General features: G+C 29.8%; 1 protein-coding gene across 2 annotated transcripts in view; it reads left to right on the forward strand.

Moving 5' to 3' along the window:
- LOC145288088 (neuroligin-2-like) overlaps positions 1–1,593 on the forward strand; it is a 298,059-nt gene extending 296,466 nt beyond the window's left edge. For both annotated transcript variants that reach the window (XM_080136145.1, XM_080136144.1), the window contains one exon: positions 457–1,593. In XM_080136145.1, the coding sequence (XP_079992271.1) occupies positions 457–1,442 (986 nt within the window). In that variant the 3' untranslated portion in view covers positions 1,443–1,593. The remainder of the gene's footprint in view (positions 1–456) is intronic.
- The last annotated feature ends 23,044 nt before the right edge of the window (positions 1,594–24,637 follow it).

Below are 24,637 nucleotides of genomic sequence, written 5' to 3' on the forward strand. Positions count from 1 at the left end.
AGGAATATTATGTTCTCAACGTATTTATTAACTAAGTGTTTGAGAAATAGGGAACTTAAGTATCTCATATGGACTTCAAGTGTTAGCCCCAGGTTGTGGGGCCCTTGACCTTGATTTCTGAGAACTTCGACAGAATTAAAATAAAACACAAGATTTTTTTTTTTTTTTTAAATTCAATTTTCACCCCAAACAAGGCACAGTGCCACTTTGAAGCAGGGGGCTACTAAATATATATATATATATATATATATATATATATATATATATATATATATATATATATATCTTTAATAGATTCATTCGAAAGACAATAATTTCATAGAATAAAACTTTCGAAAGACAATAATTTCATAGAATAAATTGAACCTCTTGTAATATATAAGATATTATTTCGATGTTTTTACAGATACATGCATTTTATTTTGAATCTCATTTTTGTTTTCTTGCTTCCTACAGGTATGCGGCCAAATACAAGGGAATATTATCGCGGACAAAAGCTGGCACTCTGGTTAGAACTTTTGCCCAAAATTCATAAACCGGACAATTGTAGTCCTGAGCATCACAAATTAGACAATTCAAATAATATGAGTACATTCGATGAGCCGGATCGTTTGGTGCAGTACTCAGAGGTTTTCCCATCACCCCCGCCTATGCCACCAATCTCTCCACCTCCCAAACCTCAATCACCAGTCACCCCGAACAACGAGGATTCCCACAGCCCGTCACAGTCCACATACAGTTACTCATCAGATTATACGTTCGACAACACGCCAGTGCATCGATCGACTGATTTCCCACCGAACGACCGTCGGTCAACGGCAAGTACGAACTCTCAGAAAGAAGTTGCATCGTTAGGCAGGGGAGGAACAGACAGCGTGGTGCCGCTCAGCATCACTATCGCCGTCGGTTGCTCACTGCTCTTCTTAAACATTCTCATCTTCGCTGGAGTATACTACCAGCGGGAACGAATCAAGAAGTCGAGGCGAGAGAAGGATGAAATGGAAGAGATGAAACACTCTCGCAAGATGGAAAAGGAGTCGAACAAAATGAGCAGTATGTCCGGGGGCGGAAGCATTGGCGGTGGCATAAGCGGGGCGAGTATAGGAGGTCCTGAGACTGTTAGCTTAATGTCGACACCACCGACCCAGTCATCACCCACCAGAGGAGGTCAGCATAACAATCCTTTACTCAACTCCAGCAAACAGAACCAGGGCAAAATACCCTCTTCGCAGGCGTATTCGTATAGCGCTTTGCCAACCACGTCTTCGTCGCCTTTACATAGGTCATCCAACTCTCCGACGGACCATCCTGTGAAAGCTAATTCCCCATCCAGAAAGGTTATCACGAATGCGATCAAGAATAAAGACCCAATGGAAATGTCGAAAAAATCACATCGATCATCAGGAATAGAACAAGCCAACAATGCCATCACCATCGTTTGAGATGTCACGACATTTTTCCGAAAAAAAATCCTGTTGGGCAAATACCAATATCATTATTATTAATAAAGAAAAATACATGGTCATGATATTCTTTTCTAAAAAAAAAAAACAAAAACAAAAAAGAACGGAAAATGCAATGCAAAAAAAAACATTTTATGAATGAATTTATCATTTTACTGAACATGGTTAAACACTAAACCATTGCAGAACCTCGTTGGTACACACCTCATTTAAGTCATACTACAAGCCCCAATTAAACAACATTGGCATCTGATATAAAAAGGGTTATTTGAGGTAGTGCATTTCTGTTACTCTGCTAACAACAATCAACATTCAATTCATAAAATAAACTAAAAATATAAGTGGAAGAAAAACAAGTGTGAGAAGATAAAGAAATGATGTACAGATTTGCGAATCGAAAAGAGTATATAATATATATATATATATATATATATATATATATATATATATATATATATATATATATATATATATATATATATATATATTGGAATGTTTTTCTACGGAGAAAAGCACTGATAATGGGGAAAAGCATGGAGGATTCTATTAATGCCTTAAAATGAAATCGTGTGCAAAGCGTGGTCTAGTAGAGCCAGTTAGGCGTATATTTCCCTGTGAAGATACCTGTTGACTTCCCTAATTTCTACACAGTACAACGGATTCAAAACGGAATTTTGAGAACTGGAGTTGGTAAAAGACAACAATAGCACTATTGTTAAATAAACAGCGTTTTAATTTTTTTTTCATTAACAAAAACACATAAAAACTAACAGAAGAACATTGCATAAATACCTTCGTTTCGTAATCAATATTCCTACAATTATACAAAGTTTTTACTAAAAGTATACATTTTGATTCGTTTAATTGAACTCAATTGATAGCACAATTACAATGTGTATAATGCGCAAACAATATAAAAAACATGTGATAATAACATTATATAGTTTATAACAAATACAAATTTTATAAATTACAATGATACATAAATATTTACTAATCTAAAACTGTAAATATAAATAAAAATAATAAAAATAAAAGCATTATTTATTACGTCTAATATATAACGAGAAGTTCTATAGTACATTTCTTATAGGTAATATAGCGTTATATTTATATATTGTAAATTGAAATTAGGCACGCAATATTTTACGAGATGTTGATAATTTTCCAGTGTTCTATCCCTTACTAATCTAAATATTTTATTTGCTTTGAAAAGAATTGGTTTGGTTAACTAAAGGAAACCCTTTATTTTTATTTAAATCGCAGCACCTTCTCCTAAAGCGAAGTTCATCCTAAGGATATTACGTTCTAACAGACGTAATAAATACTAACATTTAGAAATGTTTAAGACATGAAATGATATACATGTATATATATATATATATTTATATATATATATAATTAGATATCATATATAGCCTAAATATATATATATATATCTTCATATATATATATATATATATATATATATATATATATATATATAGAAACACACTCACACACACATTATATATATATATATATATATATATATATATATATATATATAAAATATAATATAATATAATATACACCATTGCTTCTTCCTAATGCTTATATGGCATGTTGAACTATTACTCCGAATGGGAATCATTTCCAGCCATACATGGGTTTTCTGCTAATTTTGTAATTAAAAAAAAAGAAAAATATATAAAAAATAACAGTGAGATAACTTTTAAATTATTTGTTGTGTGTTGATTTTGTTTTTTAAGACGTGTTAAAAAAATAATAAAAATGTTATTTCCTCACCCCGATTCATCGACGATTCTTGATTTGAAAAAAAAATGCATAAAAACTGATTTTTAAACGAATTGTAAAAAAATAAAAAAAACTAATTTTTTCAGAAAAAAAAATTGAGTATTAAGTAAAAATACATTGAACCACAGAAATTATTTTGATTTTGTTTTACAAAATAAAAATTTAAGGAAGACATTTCAATGCACCTAAAAACAAGGAAGATGTGTTTTATCCAAAAAATATTTTAAAAAAAAACAAAAAAAAGCAAATGCCTTTAAGGCAGCTGGGGAACTTCGTCGTAAAGACTTCGTACTGATATTTATTGGTTTGTTTGTCGTAGAAAATATTATTTTTCTATGTAAGGCTGTAACATGTGATTATTGAAGGGAACTGACGAAAAGAGCAAAATATTGAGAGGCCGTTGCGAGAAATGAAAAATACTACCGTGTATATAGTACATAGAAAATTTTCCATGATATGTTTAACATAAATAATTGGAAAATTGGCCATGGGAATTAACACAAAAGAAAATAGAAGATTCATATTTGCTAATATATATATATATATATATATATATATATATATATATATATATATATATATATATATACCGAATGATAAAAAATATATTTCAATGCCAACGACAATTACACTGACGAAGCGGTACCATCGTTTTGAACATGTTTATCTTTCATGTGAATCTTAAAAAATAATCATATGTATTATACACGTAAGTATATACAGAGGACTACAACTGTAAATCAGTGGTTATATCTTGTGTTCAATAAGTTGATTTTAAACTAGCATTAAAGAGACAAGTGTACCGATAATATCAAAAAGAAGACCACCAATTTCGACCGTTTTATATAGAAATAAAAATCTGTTTATGAGACACTGTTGCACAGCTTAAAGAAACACATTCGAACATGGACATGTTAACAGAAAGTTCAATAAAGAGTTTTTCTCGGTCAGAATTCACCATCATCAGCCACACCACCACCAACGACAGACTGAATATGACAAAACGTCTCCATTGATTTTGTAAATGAATTTACAGTTTTTGTATTTCTTTTCGATTGGTACTATGAAATGTTTCCAGGGAAGGCATACTGCACGGGCATTGAAAACCCAAGTTATCCAACTGCGTCATGAAAATAAGAACTCATTTTGTTATTGCTAAATTAACTTGTTATCCTGTAAATTATATATAGGCGGAAGTATATACATATCTAAACAAGAAACAACAATTCATTTTGTAGGTGAGAGGATTATTTAGGTGAAACGTATGATCAGAACGCATATAATTATTACTAATATATTGTTATTATCATTAATCACCAGGTTTTAAATTATCATAGATATTCGTTTCAATAATAAACCATATTTGTCCAAAAATTAAACAATAATTTCGTATAATTTCTTCTTTAAACATATATAGGTAAAGTACTTAAAGCAAAAGACATATTACAATACTATTATTTTAAATTCAATTAATCACTGGGTTTTTTAATTAATCCGAGCTACTATTTTTCTGATGAATTTTCGAAGGGAATGACATTAATGAGGAAGTTTTTTTTTTTTCCGGCGACACTAAACTTGGTGATATTTACCATTATTTCGTACATTTCAGCGAAATGTGTTATTAAATATTATTTTTGCCATTAATACGATTATTTATGTAGTATGATTGAAAATTATTACTCGGTAATTTTTAATAGACATCAGAGTATATAATAATAAAAGTATATAAAAATGGAGTCTGAAGTAATGTGATTATGTTACAAAATATATCCTGTTCATTTACTGTTATTATCGCTTCAAATGAAATTTGCTAGGAAAGTATCATTCTCAAAACTAAAGCATATTGGTTCAAAAAAACATCGAATTTACAACTGCTAATACGTTGCCATGTTATTGCGAAACACAAAATGAAACCGAAGTATATATAAACACATGCGCATGATTATTCACACACACATATATATATATATATATATATATATATATATATATTATAAACATGCTTCTTGATATATATATATATGTATGTATATATATATATATATATATATATATATATATATATATATATACATACATGTCACTAAGGATGTGTCTATAGTTGTAAGCATGTATATCAATGATGATATATATATGCCTATGCGTAGATATATTAACTATTACAAATTCAAGTACATATTAACCTGAGAATGTATGCATGCACACAAGAAAACAGGATGCCTTTACCTATTCTGTGATAGAAGGTGTTGGTTCCTGTGTTCTACCGGTCCATAAATGAAATTACCAATATTTAGTTAGCGCTTATCCGTTAAAACTGTATTACTAAACTCCCGCAAACATCCTTCTAATGTGCATAACAAAATGATACTAAAGATAGGTTAGCATACATTAGAATAATATATTTCAGAATTAGCATAAAAAGGTTACCCATATTCAATGAACATTGAAGTAACAAACTATAGTTCAAGGAATAAAGTATATAATTTTCACAATTTAATTAGCTGAAAAATATTAATGCTTCCCTAAACGCTAGCAAACATATAGATAAAATTCAAAAGAGTGTGTATACGTGTCATCTCAGTAATATTAAAATGCATCCCTACATATATATGTTTGTGTGTGTGTGTGTATAACATGAATATGTATGCGTATTTTTGTATGTGTAAATGTACATAGATGTTTGTATATATATATATATATATATATATATATATATATATATATATATATATGTCAATCCTTTTGTTTTTTTAACCTGAAAATATTAACGTTATATACATAATTATAATTTATTATAGAGAATCTTTGCACTACTAATTTTTGCTTTTCCGTTGTTTTATATTGATTACATTTATATAATACCGTTTATCATTTTACCTGTTGAAAGTTCCACATTTATTACTGTTGCTATACGACGCTAATATTATTAATTTATTTAATGTTATCGGTGACGTTTTACATTATACTACACATTGCTTCATTTACGAGTTAGCAGTTTAAACGACATTGATGTTCAGTTCTTTGTCTCTGCAACTCATAAAAACAAGTCATGACAATTATATCGTTTTAACTTAATCCAAAACGATGTATATCAAAGTAAAGAAATTATGTCGTGAGACTAAATATATCAATATTTAGTATATGTTTGATTACATGTTTTTAAACTATTAATAATAGCTCTGTGTATATATATATATATATATATATATATATATATATATATATATATATATATATACATATATATACACATATATATAGATATGTATATATATATACATATATATGCATATATATACATATATATACATACATATATATATGCATATGTATATATATACATATGTATATATATATGCATATATATATACATATCTATATATGCATATATATACATATATATGCATATATATGCATATATGTATAAGCCGTATAAAATGATAGGTCAATTTTTTATTCAGTCCTAAAGCTTTAGAAATTATATTTGTACAAAAGGCGATGGAAACGGTTATTCCTGCCTATAATTCTATTAGTTGACTGGGTCTAACTGTTTTATTTTAATCATTTTTTCTATCTGATTATTCCTGGACAGTTTCTCACTGCGTCTGGGATAATTTTATCTGAAATTTAACCATTAATACAATAATGCAAAAAAAGATATTGTATTATCAAAGCTATGCGTTTTAATTATAATTAGAAAAGAAAAATACATACATTGTGAGCAATATCAAGTAGTAATGAAAATATTAAACAATACAAGTCATATTGCATTGCGTCTAAAGCATGTCGATAAAAGGCGTAATGTTCCTTAATAAAAACGGGGGAAGATTCTCATTATAACGGTTGTCATGCTCGTACTCTTCGTGAAAGAGGAGATTACAAATAAAATACACAAGCTACTCGTCGAAAAAATATAAAGTCTTAAGAAAATCCTATGCGAACATGTGTATATAGTAATAAGTAATTTACTTTACCTAATACAGCAAAATCAGATAATATATATAGTTATTTATATATCTTTGAATCTATCTATGTATCTATGTATATATAAATGTATATATATTAGTGTCCATAAATAACATTGTTAAATTGTTTATATTATATATCAGAAATATATATACACATATATATACACACATTATATATATATATATATATATATATATATATATATATATATATATATATATATATATATATATAAGCGATATGCCTAAAAATTAATTGATATATTTTAATTAAATTCCGTCAATTATAAAATATAGATATACATCTAATATATTTACGTTTCTCTTCATTATGTTACCTTATTCGCACGTCCGTTTATTAATATTCTGTTTATAAATAAAACTTGTTAATCTAAATTTTGATTGTTATTGCCGGTGATTATTTTCCGTTTAATATAATTGAGGTGTTCTGTTTTAAATGACTATACTGTTTGTTAACTTACTAATTGAGCTGTGATAATCTAATTATACGAATATAACATAAATTTCATAATTGTTTAATATAACGTTGACACAATCTATTATAAAGTGTACGAAAAAACATCAGCCTATATACTCTTAGTGTACGCACATATATAGGAAGTGTCGCCATTAATGTTAACAAAATATCTCAGGTAGAAAAATTATATCTGATAAGTTTAGACAATGAATGTTTTATATATATATATATATATATATATATATATATATGTATATATATATATATATATATGCATCGGTGTATATATGTGTGTGGGAGTCGTATATATATATATATATATATATATATATATATATATATGTATATGCATATGTATGTGGCTTTACGAATATGTCATAGCATGTGTCTGTATGCATATATATATATATATATATATATATATATATATATATATATATACATAAATATATATATATACACGTAAAGAAATATAAATGGCAATTAAATTACACAAAATGGCTGGCTTTTTATCCTGGTAAATATTCGTCAGGCTTAATCAGAATATTCTGCGCATGTTTATCTGCGTACATTAATCTATGTGATTGAATAAAGTAGGCATACATATATACATATATACACATATATACACATGGATATACATATATAAGCATATATATATATACACCCATATATACATATATATATACACATATACACACACATATATATGCATATATGCCCATATATATACACACATATATACATATATGTATATATACGCACATATATATATACATATATAGATTATATATACCCATATATATATATATATATATATATACATATGTATACATCTATATATATATACACATATATACCTATACAGATATATATATATATACATATATGTATACACATATATACACACATATATACATATACATATATATATATATATATATATATATATATACAGACACACGTTACGTACAATTAAAGTATTTCAGCAATGACTTTTACTAAAAAAAATTACAAGTTTCTCCTACATAGGGCATAGACATTTACTTATCTAGTATAAAGTTGTGTTTTTGTTTACACAGAAAACATCTAATCTTCTTGGAATATTAAATATTTAAGTAAATAATTATTCAGAAGGATGTAAATCTCCAATAAGGATGTACGATATAAACGATAATTTCTACAAACACACATACATTACACACCCACCCACACATACTATATATATATATTTATATATATATATATATATATATATATATATATATATATATATATATAAGCCATAAGTAACCACTCGTTAATCATCCTCATGAGTGCATAATGGTTATAGGTGGATATGTACATTTTATGTATGCTTTTCTTACCTGAACATATATTCCAGGAAAAAATAACATTGCGTGTAGTATTGATAAATTTACTCATCAGAATTTTCGATACAAGTTTAATTGATGCAAATTTTACGATTGAATGCTAACTAAAAAATATTAGAACCAAACGTATGTGATTTATAGAATTTTTTCGATCAAATGGTTATATTTTTTGTTTAAATAAGCACTCGATAAACACAGGGATGAGTATGACTTGTATAGTATATTCTAGTTATACGTACAAAGTAATACACAGTTGCAAAAAGGTATTTTTGTTTAATATATACCTTCAGAAAACTGGACCAGATGGTGTCCTTATTTGCATTTACATTTTTCAATTTTCCGCTGAGATACTTCTTGATATTCACGTATTAATTTATTACTTTTCCAAACAGAAACATTTTTTTAATCCTATTAATCTCACATGCCAGTCTGTATATAAATATTATTTTCTCACATTTTATTTGAATTGAAATAATCAACATGTTTAGATATTTGTTCGACATTTACACTAATAAGTGATAGATAATTTGACGAATACGTTATACAGAATGACAAAAATTACTATATAAAATTAAAATAGAACACAAATACAAAATATTCTTAAATATATTTAAAGATTATAAAAGACAAAATGACAATCAGAATTTAAGGACAATAGGTAATCATTTGCTCATTAATTGAAGAAATGTAATTTTTACATTTTATTTAAGAATTAAATGAGCCGTTACCCGTTTATTTTTTTTGTTGTTTTCTTCGGATGTAAAAAAATAGAAGAAAAAAACTTGTTTCTCTTACTTATAGGGGTGTTTCCATATGGGCACTACTTCAGAAGCAAAGATTTTTCCGTACCTATAAAGATCAAAGTGGGGGCGACAAGTGGACAGTTGGATTAAAATTGTAAAATACACCAGAAAAGAAACAAAGAACTATTATCTAAAGAACACTGCTGCTTTTTAACGATCGAGGGGGATTTTTATACGAAAAACCTGAATTATCGTTTCTCTCTCTCTCTCTCTCTCTATATATATATATACATATGTATATATATATATATATATATATACATAATACATGTAAAAAATAAAACGAAAGAATGAAGATTGAAACATGTTTTTAAAAATGACAAAAAGGTTTACAAAAAAAGGATACAAAATATTAAACACCTACAAGTACCAATTCTTATTTGAAATATTCAATTTCAAAATGAAATGATTTTACATAAAATATTGTTTTTTTTATTCGAACAAAACATACTTTGCGATGTTAAAATTTCATTGTTTTTTTTTTAATTTGACTTTTTGATGGGTTACTTTGAATCATTTGAAAATATAATACAAGGTTTGTCTTGGAATGAATTTACCAATAACAAAATCATCTAGCTCTCGTTTCCGGTCTATTCATTTTCAGACACAGTGTACTTGAATTATTTTATTTTTAGTCAGCACAGTATGTTTTGTTTCATATATATATATATATATATATATATATATATATATATATATATATATATATATATATATACTATTTATTTTCATTGAATATATATATATGCACATATATACAATGTGCATGCATATAGATGCATATATATATATATATATATATATATATATATATATATATATATACATATATATGTGTATATAAACATTTCTACAAGAAAAAGATAACAAAACTAACAATCTTGGAAATTATTATCTCCTTTTGTTCTTTTTTATTTTTTTTTATTTTTTTAATTCAAAATAATATATCACGTTTTTCAAAGACACTTTAAAAGGAAAACATTATTGGAAAAATACTAAAATGAATTGTTTTAGGAAAACAAAATTACTTTTCATTTTTTTCTGAAATGGTAGCTGATTTCTTTGAAATATGTGTTTCTTAAAAAAATAAACTGAATTGATATAAACATTGCTTGGTCTTTTTTATATATATATATATATATGTCTTGTTTATTCGTTGTGTGTTTTTTATGTTATTAAATAAAAATGTTGTTATGTGTTGTGTGAATATATTCAACTTTTTTACAGCACAACTATCTGTAAAATATTTAGACAACTTTAAAGGATGCGAAAAGATTAACAGAAACACAAGCAAATATGTCCTCTAGTTTGTATTACAACATTTATTCTAATATCCATTTACTCAAGAGCGGCATCTGTGCTTCTTAGTTATGTCAATATACTGTAAGCTGACTTTTATAATCTTCCTTGTATTGTTTTACTGTACACAAATAGGTTTATTATACATGGATTTTGAAAGTCATTTTAAGCGTGCAGGTATAACATATTTTGTTAAACAGAAAAACAGCTATTTCCCAATTAAAAACACCAACTAAATCCACATTATTAACAGCCGGTTAACCACTCGGTTCCCCTGTGATCTTTAGGGGTTACGTCTCCAGTATCACTAGCAACAATATCATATCGGTAAACGTTTTTAGAAGATGTAATTTTAATTGATGCGATATACAATTGAGTTTACTTGATTATGTAGTAGAGCTGACACCCATTGATCTGGTTTCGAGTGATTGCTCTAGCCTGCCATCTCACGTTTGCAAAGGCGGCTTGAATGTCAACACCAAAGTGCGCTTCTTGTGCAGAGAGTGTGGTGATCCCCTAGTGCCGTCAAATGGCAGCAGGTTGTGGGGCAAATCCCGGCGCAGGCCCACAAGACTAATAATCTTTTGCTTTGATTGCGGAAAGATTTCTCCGACTTGCACCATTTAAAGGTTTGCTCCCCATCCTACTTAAGCCGCTGGACTATTCTTTTGGCCTACGTCGTAAACATCAGGAACATGATGCACCACAGGATCAAAGCCAGTCTGAACGCCGCCATCTGCCGAACTACTTCCGGGCTTCCGCCCAGCTTCCGCCCAGCTTCCGCGGGCGGTAGTTTAAAAAGCATGATCCCAGTTTCGAATTCCAGGTGCTAAAGGTGGCTATTTATAATGGATGTCAGCTCTACCACAATTGGTGTTTTTTTTTTTTTTTTCAGAATAAGTTTTAAATTAATCAGTAGTGCTGCTTTCTTTATTTTTCCATTCTGTATAACGCATCAAAATACCAAGCTTCTAAGCTTCCACCACAAACATTTATCCATACTTGGATCCAACTTATATAGATAGATCCTGTTTAGAAAAACACTTGCTGCTTTGTCGGCCGTATACGCCTGCCCTTAAAAGGTGGCATTACATCTTTTTTAATACTAGAATCGCTTTAAAATATATGCGCCATTATAACGCGCCTGAATAATGCATCATCCCCTACAAAACCCTTTTACTACACTAAATGCCAAATGCCCGCCCCCCCCATAGAATACTTTACTACATGGGGGCAGGTCTTTCAATTCTATAGTTATATTCTTGCCAATTGATTATCTGGGCTGTAACCTATAATTCGTTCACCATGCTTAACCTTCACAAAAACACTTGTCTATGTGCACTCTACTATCAGCAATTTTCCTCGTCTCTATTTCTGTTGAAATATGAACACAGACTCCATGAAACGCACTTTCTCTTCCTTAAGGATCTGGCCTGTACAAAATTGTTCTTACCCGCTTTCTAAATAATTAAAACATAGTTGTGTTTACCTTTATTTTACATAAGGTTCATAGGGAGCTGTGATTTAAATAATCAAATTCTAGTCAATTTCCACCACGAAGGATCACAAAGTTCCAATGGCCAATGTACTCTCATTTACTATGGTCCTCGATTGACATTTGACATTTTATAACACCTGAATCTTTTGTAAAATTATGTACACATTACAAAAAATGTGTACGGGATTGTTTGCTTTATTCGATTAACAATGGAAAATACTTATCTTATGTCAACCATAATTTAGTGAAAATCGTATGAAATCTAAAATATATATTTAGTAATATTTTCACTTCCTCGCAATACAAACTAAATTGCATTAAATATCTTCTTTTCTAATAAGTTCATAAGGATATCACAGATTTTGTTTTTTACTGTTGAGTAAAAATCCAATGATGTGTAGAATATTATTATGATATTAATCCATTAAATACATGTGATTTCTTTCAATGACATTATATTATTTGATACTTGAGATTGTGTTCACTCACATTACACTATTTAATACAGTGGATGTTTGTTAAATGTCATTACATTATTTAATAATTGGGATTTTTGTTCACTGACATTACATTATTTTATACTTGGGAATTTAGTTCACGGACATTACATTATTTAATACTTGAACTTTTTGTTCACTGACAATACATTATTTTATACTTGGGAATTTTGTTCACTGACATTACATTATTTAATACTTGGGAATTTAGTTCACTAACATTACATTATTTAATACTTGGGAATTTAGTTCACGGACAGTCCATTATTTAATACTTGGGAATTTTGTCCACTGACATTACATTATTAAATACTTGGGAACTTAGTTCACTGACATTACACTATTTAATACTTGGGAATTTCTGTTTACTGACATTACATTATTTAATACTTGGGAATTTAGTTCTCTGACATTACATTATTTTATACTTGGGAGTTTTGTTCACTGACATTACATAATTTATACTTGTGGATTTTTGTTCACTGACATCATATTATTTAATATTTTGATATTTTTATTAATTCATATTCCATTATTTTATACTTGTTTTTTTTTTACTGATATTAAATTATTTAATACTTGAGATTTTTGGTAGCTGATATTACATGTTATACTTGGGAATATCGTTCATTGAACTTACATTATTTAATACTTGGTATTTGTGTCCACTGACATTACATTATTTAATATTTGGGAGTTTTCTTCACTGACATCACATTATTTAATATTTTTGGATTTTTATTAACTCATATAACATTATTTCATACTAAGGACTTTAGTTCACTGACATTACATTATTTAATACTAATGATTTTTGTTTAACTGATATTACATTATATAATACTTGGGATTTTTGTTAACTGGTATTACCTTTTTTTATATTTGTGATTTTTGTTACCTTACATTACATTATTTAATATATTGGGATTTTTGTTAACTCATATTACATTATTTTATATTGGGATTTTTTTTTTATTGACATTACATTATATAATACATGGTATTTGTGTTCACTTGAATAACATTATTTAATACTTAGGGGTTTTCTTCACTGACATTACCTTATTTTATAATTGGGAATTTTGTTAACTGATATTACATTATTCTATAATTGGAATTTTTGTTCACTGTCATTACATTATTTAATAACTGGGAAGGTTTGTTCACTGATATTACATTATTTAATACTTGGGAATTTTGTTAACTGACATAACATTATTTAATACTCGTGATCTTTTTTCAATTATATTACAGTATTTAATATTAGGGGTGTTCGTTTACTGATATTACATTATTTAATACTTGGGATTTTTGTTCACTAATATTAAATTATTTTATACCTGGGATATTTGTTCCCTGATATTAAATTATTTTATACCTGTGATATAAGTTCACTGATATTAAATTATTTAATACTTGGTATTTTTATAACTAACATTGCATTATTTAATACTGATGATTTTTTTTACAATTATATTACAATATTTAACACTTGGGATTTACTGATATTGTCAATTTATTTATGTTAATTTACTAATATTACATTATTTAATACTTGAGATTTTGTTTACACATATTACATTATTAGGGAGTTTTCTTCACTGGCATTACACTATTAAACACTTTGAAACTTCCTGTACTGTTTTTTTTTTTTTTTTTTTTTAACTGGCGGTCACCATTTATCATGGGCTGGAAGCCACTCGTGTATTAGGGTTGTTGCGTGTATAGTAATCATTAAGATTGGAGACGTAATAAAGTGTTTTACTTAAGTGTGGGGAGGTCATCAGAAATTCGTTTTTGTTGAACTTGAAGACATCCAGGTTGTAGTCAGATGTGAAGAAGGCAAACGAAAGGGAGTTTTACAGGCGTTCACTTCTGAGAAAAAAGCTTTGTTCATGGAATCTACGTTTGATTAAGGCACAGATACAGAGTTGGGAAAATTTTTGACAAGGGTTTCAGCTAAACGGGTGTTCATCGTAAAAGATTGGCGAGGGGGACCAGAGATTGGAGCTCATACGAGCACTGCTATCGAAATAACGATAAAGCAAAGACAGGCTCGCAACGTCTCTTCTGTAGGAGAGAGGTTGAAGGGGAGAGAAAAGGGCATCCCCCACTAAACCACGAAGTCTAATTTATACTCTGTCAAGGCAGGATAGGCTGTTTTTAGCAGCTCCTGCCCAGATGTTCCAGCATTACTCCATCCTTTGATGTACTTGGCTTTTATACAGATACAGAATTGCATAAGTAGTGAGATATCTTCTGGAGCGGTAGAAGGACCCCACCATTTTTCCAGCGACCTTGGCAACAGACTTGATGTACGTGTTCCACTTCATATCAAGAGCAAAGGCCAAAGCCAGAAGCTTGTCAAAACATAGAGCCTAACCAAGACGAGAGCCATCCATTTCAATTGAGGCCAGATGGGTTTCAGGTCCTTGATAATGTAAAGATTGGAGCTTAGTTATAGATGCATTAATGCAAGTAACAAGCAATCTTTCCCTCCACTGTACTACAGGCTCAAGATCAGTGGAGAAAAAATTGGAGAGAACTCTGCCATTTACGGCCTTTAATGTATTGCCATAGTAGTCGTGTCATCAGCATAGATGTCAAGGAATGATTTAAGTATGTGTTTAGGAAAATCATTGATGTAAAGCTGGAAGAGATTGGTCCCAAGATGGACTCCTGAGGGACTCCAGCATTAATACTGTGGAAGTCTGAGTTCTGCCCATCAACCACTACTCTTATGAACCTATCAGAGAGAAATGAATTAATAATTTAGAAAATATTTCCAGTGATACCGTACTTGCAAATCTTGTGAAGTAGGCCTTTATGCCATACCTTATCAAAGTCCTTTCATATGTCAAGAGCAATTGCCCTAGAAAGGAAGCCTTTGTCGAAATATTCATTAATCATATGAGATATAACCGTTAGCACATATGCTGTACATCTTGCAGGACGGAAAATATTGTGTGTCACTAAGAAGGTTATTTCTGCCGAGGTGGTTAACTACTGCTCTATTTAATAAGGACTCTAGCAGCTTATTTCTGAAACACAGAAGACTTATTGGTCTGCACTAAGAGGGAGATAAGCAATCACCTGAATTCTTAAATAAAAGGGCATACTGATGAGGTTTTCCCCGGTGTTGGAAAGCACTTCTCCTTAAGGCAATGCTTAAACAGATTTGTAAGTATGGGGCAAGTTCTGGTTGAAGATTTTTCAACATTATAATTGGAATGACTCAGGGTATTTACAGGAAACACGGTTCTTATTTAGCTTGGCGACCTCATGCACAGATATTTGTATGTTGCATAGTGTGTTGTCAGTTATAGGAGGAAATACCAGGAGTTATTGGCCTTCGTCGCATAGAGTAGAATTAGGTGAAAAGTCCTTGGCAAATAGTTTGGCCTTGTCTGACGCTGACGAGATGACCTCAGGTCCATTGATGATAGTTGGGATAGAACGCCCGCTTCTGTTTAGGATCCTGTTTGCTATTTGCCATCACTGGTGGGAACAAAGCCGCTGCTCAGCTACTTGGTATTAAACCCACTAAGCATATACCGGTCTTGTATTTTTTATTACTCTTTTATAATGGTTGCTGGCAGTCCTGAAAGCGGCTTTATTCTCAATGCACTATTACGTTGGTATCTATGGAAAAAAGTATTTTCTGTGCACGGTGCCAGCAGCACATTCTGGGGAGAACCATGGCTGGGTGTAAGGTTTTTGTTTCAGTTTTTGGATGGTCTGACTTGGTATATGCCTACAATTTTACATTCGATCAGGGTGATACTATAGAGGACACAGCCTTTTTAAACATAACATGCAGGGGTATATAAGATATAAATGTATGGAAACTACCCCAGTCTGCCGTAAAGTATCGATATACAGTACACGGGAGAGGTACGCCTGAAGATTATTGTATTTCGTTTTCATTTTAATTGATACAACCGCGTGGTCGGAAGATCCCAGAGGAGACACAACCGAACATGAGCATAGCTCAGGGGAATTTGTGAGAAAAAGGTCTAGAAAGCTAGGGTAATGACCGGTAATATGTGTTACACTGGTGGGTTCATGAAAAATCTGAGTGAGGTTATAGGCAATGGCAACATCATGAAACAACCTCCCCTACTAATCACTCCTATTTGAGTTCGTCAGCCATTCCATATTATGACATTGAAATCATCGCAAATGTGAATGTTAACCGAAAGATGAGCAAATAGGATGTGGCTATTTCCGCAGATATATTTTAAAGATATTAACATCGCAGTTGTGGGCAAATATAAATGCAGTGGTGAAAGCAAGTGAAATCCGGAAGCACATATAAGGTAAATTAGGGTTTCTTTTGAGATAACCCTACCACACAGAAGCTATATTTGATGTAGGCACATATTGCATGCCCATGGTGATCTGCGGGGGGGGGTCATGTTCAGATGTTAATTCTGGGTATCCTTTAATTATAAACTCATCAAGGGATGTGGTTGATATCGAATTTGTAATACTTGAAATTTTAGTCCACTGATATTGCATTATTATGTACGTGGGATTTTGTTCACTAATATTTAATACTTGGGATTTTTGTTAACTGATATTTAATTATTTAATACTTGGGTTTTTGTTTAGAATTAGTTGCAAAGTTCTTGGCACTGATATTACATACTTGGGATTTTTTATCACTGAGATTACATACTTGGGATGTTTGATCATTGGCATTACATACTTGGGATGTTTGATCACTGACATTACATACTTGGGATGTTTGATCACTGACATTACATACTTGGGATGTTTGATCACTGACATTACATACTTGGGATGTTTGATCACTGACATTACATACTTGGGATGTTTGATCACTGACATTACATACTTGGGATGTTTGATCACTGACATTACATACTTGGGATGTTTGATCACTGACATTACATACTTGGGATGTTTGACCACTGACATTACATACTTGGGATGTTTGATCACTGACATTACATACTTGGGATGTTTGATCACTGACATTACATACTTGGGATGTTTGATCACTGACATTACATACTTGGGATGTTTGATCACTGACATTACATACTTGGGATGTTTGACCACTGACATTACATACTTGGGATGTTTGATCACTGATATTACATACTTGGGATGTTTGATCACTGACATTACATACTTGGGATGTTTGATCACTGACATTACATACTTGGGATGTTTGATCACTTACATTACATACTTGGGATGTTTGATCACTGACATTACATACTTGGGATGTTTGATCACTGACATTACATACTTGGGATGTTTGATCACTGACATTACATACTTGGGATGTGTGATCACTGACATTACATACTTGGGATGTTTGATCATTGGCATTACATACTTGGGATGTTTGATCACTGACATTACATACTTGGGATGTTTGATCACTGACATTACATACTTGGGATGTTTGATCACTGACATTACATACTTGGGATGTTTGATCACTGACATTACATACTTGGGATGTTGATCACTGACATTACATACTTGGGATGTTTGATCACTGACATTACATACTTGGGATGTTTGATCATTGGCATTACATACTTGGGATGGTTGATCACTGACATTACATACTTGGGATGTTTGATCACTGACATTACATACTTGGGATGTTTGATCACTGACATTACATACTTGGGATGTTTGATCACTGACATTACATACTTGGGATGTTTGATCACTGACATTACATACTTGGGATGTTTGACCACTGACATTACATACTTGGGATGTTTGATCACTGACATTACATACTTGGGATGTTTGATCACTGACATTACATACTTGGGATGTTTGATCACTGACATTACATACTTGGGATGTTTGATCACTGACATTACATACTTGGGATGTTTGACCACTGACATTACATACTTGGGATGTTTGATCACTGATATTACATACTTGGGATGTTTGATCACTGACATTACATACTTGGGATTTTTGATCACTGATATTACATATTTGGGATGTTTGATCACTGATATTACATACTTGGGATGTTTGATCACTGACATTACATACTTGGGATGTTTGATCACTAATATTACATACTTGGGAGTGGTGATCATTGATATTACATTATTTAATACTTGGGTTTTGGGTTAACTGATATTACATTCTTTAATACGTGCGATTGTTCTACACTGAGATGGAATTATATAATACTTGCGATTTTTTGTCACTGACAAAACATTCTTGTTCAATGATTTTACATTATTTGATACTTTCGATTTTTGCATACTTATATTAAATTATTTAATACTCTGAATTATTTAAAACTAGGGTGTTTGCTTTACTGTTATTATATTATCAAACACTTGGGATTTTTGTCCCCTGATATTAAATTATTTGATACATGGGATCTTTGCTTTCTGATATTAAAGTATTTAATACCTGGGTTTTTTGTTCACTGCCATTGCATTATTTAATACTTGGGATTTTTGTTCACTGATATTTAAGTATTTAATACTTGGGACTTTTATTGACTCATATCAAATTATTCAATCGTTGTGATTTTCGCTTCACGGATATGATTTAATATTTGGGATTTTTGTTCACTGATATTTAATTATTTAATACTTGTTTTTTTTTTTACTGATATTTAATTATTTAATACTTGGGGTTTCTGTTTACTGATATTTAATTATTTAATACTTGAGATATTTGTTCACTGATATTTAATATTGGGATTTTTGTTCACTGATATTTAATTTTTTAGTATTTGGACTTTTTGCTCACTGATATTTAATGATTTAATACTTGGGAGTTTTGTTCACTGACATTTAAGTATTTAATACATGAGATGTTAGATCACTGATATTTAAGTATCTTATACTTGGGATGTTTGTTCACTGATATTTTAGTATTTAATACTTGGAATGTTAGTTCACTGATATTACTTTTTTTATACTTGGGGTTTTTGTTCACTGGCATTACATTGTTTAAACTTGGTTTTCCGTCTATTGGTATTATATTTTTTATACATTGGATTTTTGGTTCACTGATATTAAATGTTTTAATTCTGTGTATTTTTCACCGATATCGCTCGATTTAATACTTGGGCTGTTCGTTAACTAATATTACATTATTTAATACTTGGAATTTTTCCTGACTGAAAATACATTATTTTACACTTTGGTATATTTTAATTGACAATACACTATATAAATCATGGGATTTTTTGTAAACATATATTACATTATTTCATACTTGGGATTTTTGTTAACTGATATTACATCATTTAATACTTGTGATTTTTGTTAAATTATTTTTTTTTTACAGACATAACCACTTATCAATGCAAAAAGTCCACTCAAATATAAGAGTTAAAGAGTGGACACTAGAAATTCTACAATATAATAATAGTTTGTAATTAAAGTTCAGTACATCTGTTAACTTATATGGAATGGTTCATCAAAAACTTCTTTACGTTAGACTTGAAAACAACCGTATTGTAGTCAGCTGGAAATCAGGAAAACGGAAGATAATTTCATAGACGTGCAGTTATAAGAAAGAAACTTTGTTCATGGAATCCACGTTCAGGTTTAGGCACAGATAAAAGGTGAGGGAAATTTATGATTTTGTTTTCTGCTAGACGAGTGTTTCTTGTTAATGTTTGGCGATGAGGAGACCATAGATTAGAGCTCAGTCGAGTAATTGGCATGAAAATAACGATAAAGCAGAGACAAACTCGCAACATCTACCTGTTAGAAAGTGGTGGCAGGGAAGAGAATAGTGCATTCTCTACGAGGCTACGAAATCTACTTGGAACTCTATCAAGGCAGGATACGCCTTTCTAGCAGTTCCTGCCCAGATGTGGCAATAGTACTTTATCCTTGGACGTACCTGGCTTTTATATACATAGAAAATTGCATCTGGCCGGAGAGATCTTCTTGATCGATTGAAGCATCCCACAAGTTTTCAAGCGGCCTTGGCAACGTATTTAATGTATATATTCCATTTAAGATCAGGAGGTTGTCTAAACATAAGGCCTCCTCAAGACGAGAGCCATTCATTTCAATTGATGCCATATGGGGAACAGAGCGTTGATGATGTAAAGATTAAAGCTTGGGTTTAGAGGCATTGAAAGTAACAAGCCACCTCTTTCGCCGTTGTACCACTTCCTTAAGATAAGATGCGAGAGAATCCGAGAGAAATTGGTTGTTTACGGTCTTAGATGTACTACCATATATAGTAGTGTCATCAGTATAAATGTCTATTAATGATGTAAGGATGGTATTTGGAAGATGATTTATGTAGGTCAGGAAGACAGTTGCACCCAGGAGGGACCTCTGAGGGACTCCAGCCTCAATACTATGATTAGTGTGATTTCTGCCAATCAACCACTACTCTTATGCACCTATCAGAGAATTGAGATGATCTTTCCAGCTGTACCATAGCTGGCCATCTTGTGAAGTAAGCCATTAAGCTATAGTCTAAAGCCGTTATATGTCATGAGAAATTGCCCAAGTAAGGTAGCTTCCGTCGAGAGATTCGCTAATCGTATGAGATATAACTGTAAGCACATCTTCTGTAGATCAAGCAGAATGATAACCCTATGATAAGTGTCACTAAGAAGTTTATTTTTGCTGAGATAGATAACTACTTCTTTATTTAACACAGATTCCAGCAACTTACTCATGAAGCACAGGAGATTTATTTGTCTGTACTGCCAGGGAGATAAGCGATCACCTGAATTCTTAAATACAGGGCATACTGATGAGATTTTTCAGGGTTATTGGAAGCAATTCTCCTAAAGACCACATTAAAACAATAACAGGTAAGGATGAGTGATAGTTCTGGTTGAAGTCTTTTGACTACTATAATTGAAATACCGTCAGGGTCGGTTGCTTTAGTCAAATAAAGGTATTTTATTTGCTTGGCAATATTATGTACGGATATTTTTATATCACATAGGGCGTTTTCTAATACAGGAGAAATATTATGGGTTGGCGGCCTTACTCGCAAAGGGTAGAATTAGTTGCAAAGTTCTTGGCACTGATATTACATACTTGGGATGTTTGATCACTGATATTACATGCTTGGGATGTTTGATCACTGATATTACATACTTGGGATGTGTGATCACTGATATTACATACTTGGGATGTGTGATCACTGATATTACATACTTGGGATGTTTGATCACTGATATTACATACTTGGGATGTTTGATCACTGATATTACATACTTGGGAGTTTTGATCATTGATATTACATTATTTAATACTTGGGGTTTTTGTTAACAGACATTACATTATTTAACACTTGTGATTTTGTTAACTGATAGTACATTATTTAATACTTGTGATTTTTCTTCACTGAGATTAAATTATATAATACTTGCGATTTGTGGTCACTGACTAACATTATTTAATACTTGGGATGTTTGTACACAGATATTAAATTATTTTATACTTGGGATTTTTGTTCACAGATATACAATTTTTTAATATTTCGACTTTTTTGTCACTCACAAAACATTATTTTATACTTTTGATTATTTTCAATGATATTACATTATTTAATACTTTGGTTTTTGTTCACTGATATGAAATTATTAAATACTTGGGATTTTGTCCACTGATTTTACATTATTTAATACTTTCGATTTTTGCAGACTGATATTAAATAATTTTATATTATGAATTATTTTCACTGAAATATTATTTTAAACATGGGTGTTTGCTTTACTATTATTTAATTATCTTATACTGTGGATTTTTGTCCACTGGTATTAAATTTTTTGATACATGGGATCTTTGCTCTCTGATATTAAAGTATTTAATACCTGGATTTTTTGTTCACTGCCATTACAGTATTAAATACGTGTGATTTTTTTTCAATGATATCACATTATTTAATACTTGGGATTTTTATTGACTTATATTAAATTGTTTAATAATTGGGTTTTACTCTTCACGGATATTATTTAATAATTGGGATGTTTGTTTCCTGATAGTTAAGTATTTAATACTTGGGATTTTTGCGCACTGATATTAAATTATTTAATACTCTGAATTATGTTCAATAATATTATATTATTTTTAACTTGCGTGTTTCGTTTACTTATATTATATTATTTAATACTTGTGATTTTTGTCCACTGATATTAAATTTTTTGACACATGGGATATTTGTTCACTGACATTACATTATTGTGATTTTTTTCAATGATATTACATTATTTAATATTTGGGGGTTTTGCCAATTGATATACAATTATTTAATTCTTGGAGTGTTTGCCCATTGATATTAAATTATTTAATTCTTGAGGTTTTTCTCAATGATATTAAATAATTATATACTTGAGATTTTTGCCCACTGATATTAAATTGTTTAATATTTGGGTTTTTTTTCAATTATATTTAAGTATTTAATACTTCGTATGTTTGTTTACTGGTATTCAAGTATTTTATACATGTTTTTTTTTACTGATATTTAAGTATTTAATAATTGGAGGTTTTTCCTTACTGATATTAAATTATTTTATACTAGGGATTTTTGTTCAGTGGTATTTAATTATTTTATACTTGGAATTTCGGTTCACTGATATTGTATTATGTAATACTTCAGATTTATGTTCACTGATATTTAATTACTTAATACTTGAGATTTTTGTTCACTGATATTTAATTAGTTAATACTTGAGATTTTTGTTCACTGATATTTAATTATTTTATACATGGTATTTTTGTTCACTGATATTTAATTATTTTATACTTGAGATTTTTGTTCACTGATATTTAATTATTTAATACTTGGGATTGTTGTTCACTGATATTTTATTATTTAATACTTGAGATTTTTGTTCACTGATATTTAATTATTAAATATTTGTTATTTGTGTTCACTGATATTTAATTATTTAATAATTGGGATTTTATTTCACTGATATTTAATTATTTTTTACTTGAGGTTTTTGTTCACTGATATTTAATTATTTAATACTTGTTTTTTTTTTTCGCTGATATTTAATTATTTAATAATTGGGATTTTTTTTCACTGATATTTAATTATTTAATACTTGAGGTTTTTTTTCACTGATATTTAATTATTTCATCATTGGGATTTTTGTTCACTGATATTTAATTATTTTATAGTTGGGATTGTTTTTCACTGATATTTTATTATTTAATAATAGGGATTTTTGTTCACTGATTTTTAATTATTTAATATTTTGTATTTTTTTAACTGATATCTAATTATTTAATATTTGATATTTTATTATTTAATACTTTGAATGTAATTTCACTGATATTACTATTTTATACTTGTGATTTTTGTTCACTGACATTGCATTATTATAACCTTTGGATTTACGTATACTGATATAACCTTATTTTATACTTGTGATTTCTTTTCACTGACGGGACACCATTTAAGTCTTGGTTTTCCGTTTATTAGTATTATATTTTTTTAT

The sequence above is a fragment of the Euprymna scolopes genome, chromosome 11 (genome assembly GCF_053919585.1).
Source record: "Euprymna scolopes isolate OS-2025 chromosome 11, ASM5391958v1, whole genome shotgun sequence".
NCBI lineage: Eukaryota > Metazoa > Mollusca > Cephalopoda > Sepiida > Sepiolidae > Euprymna > Euprymna scolopes.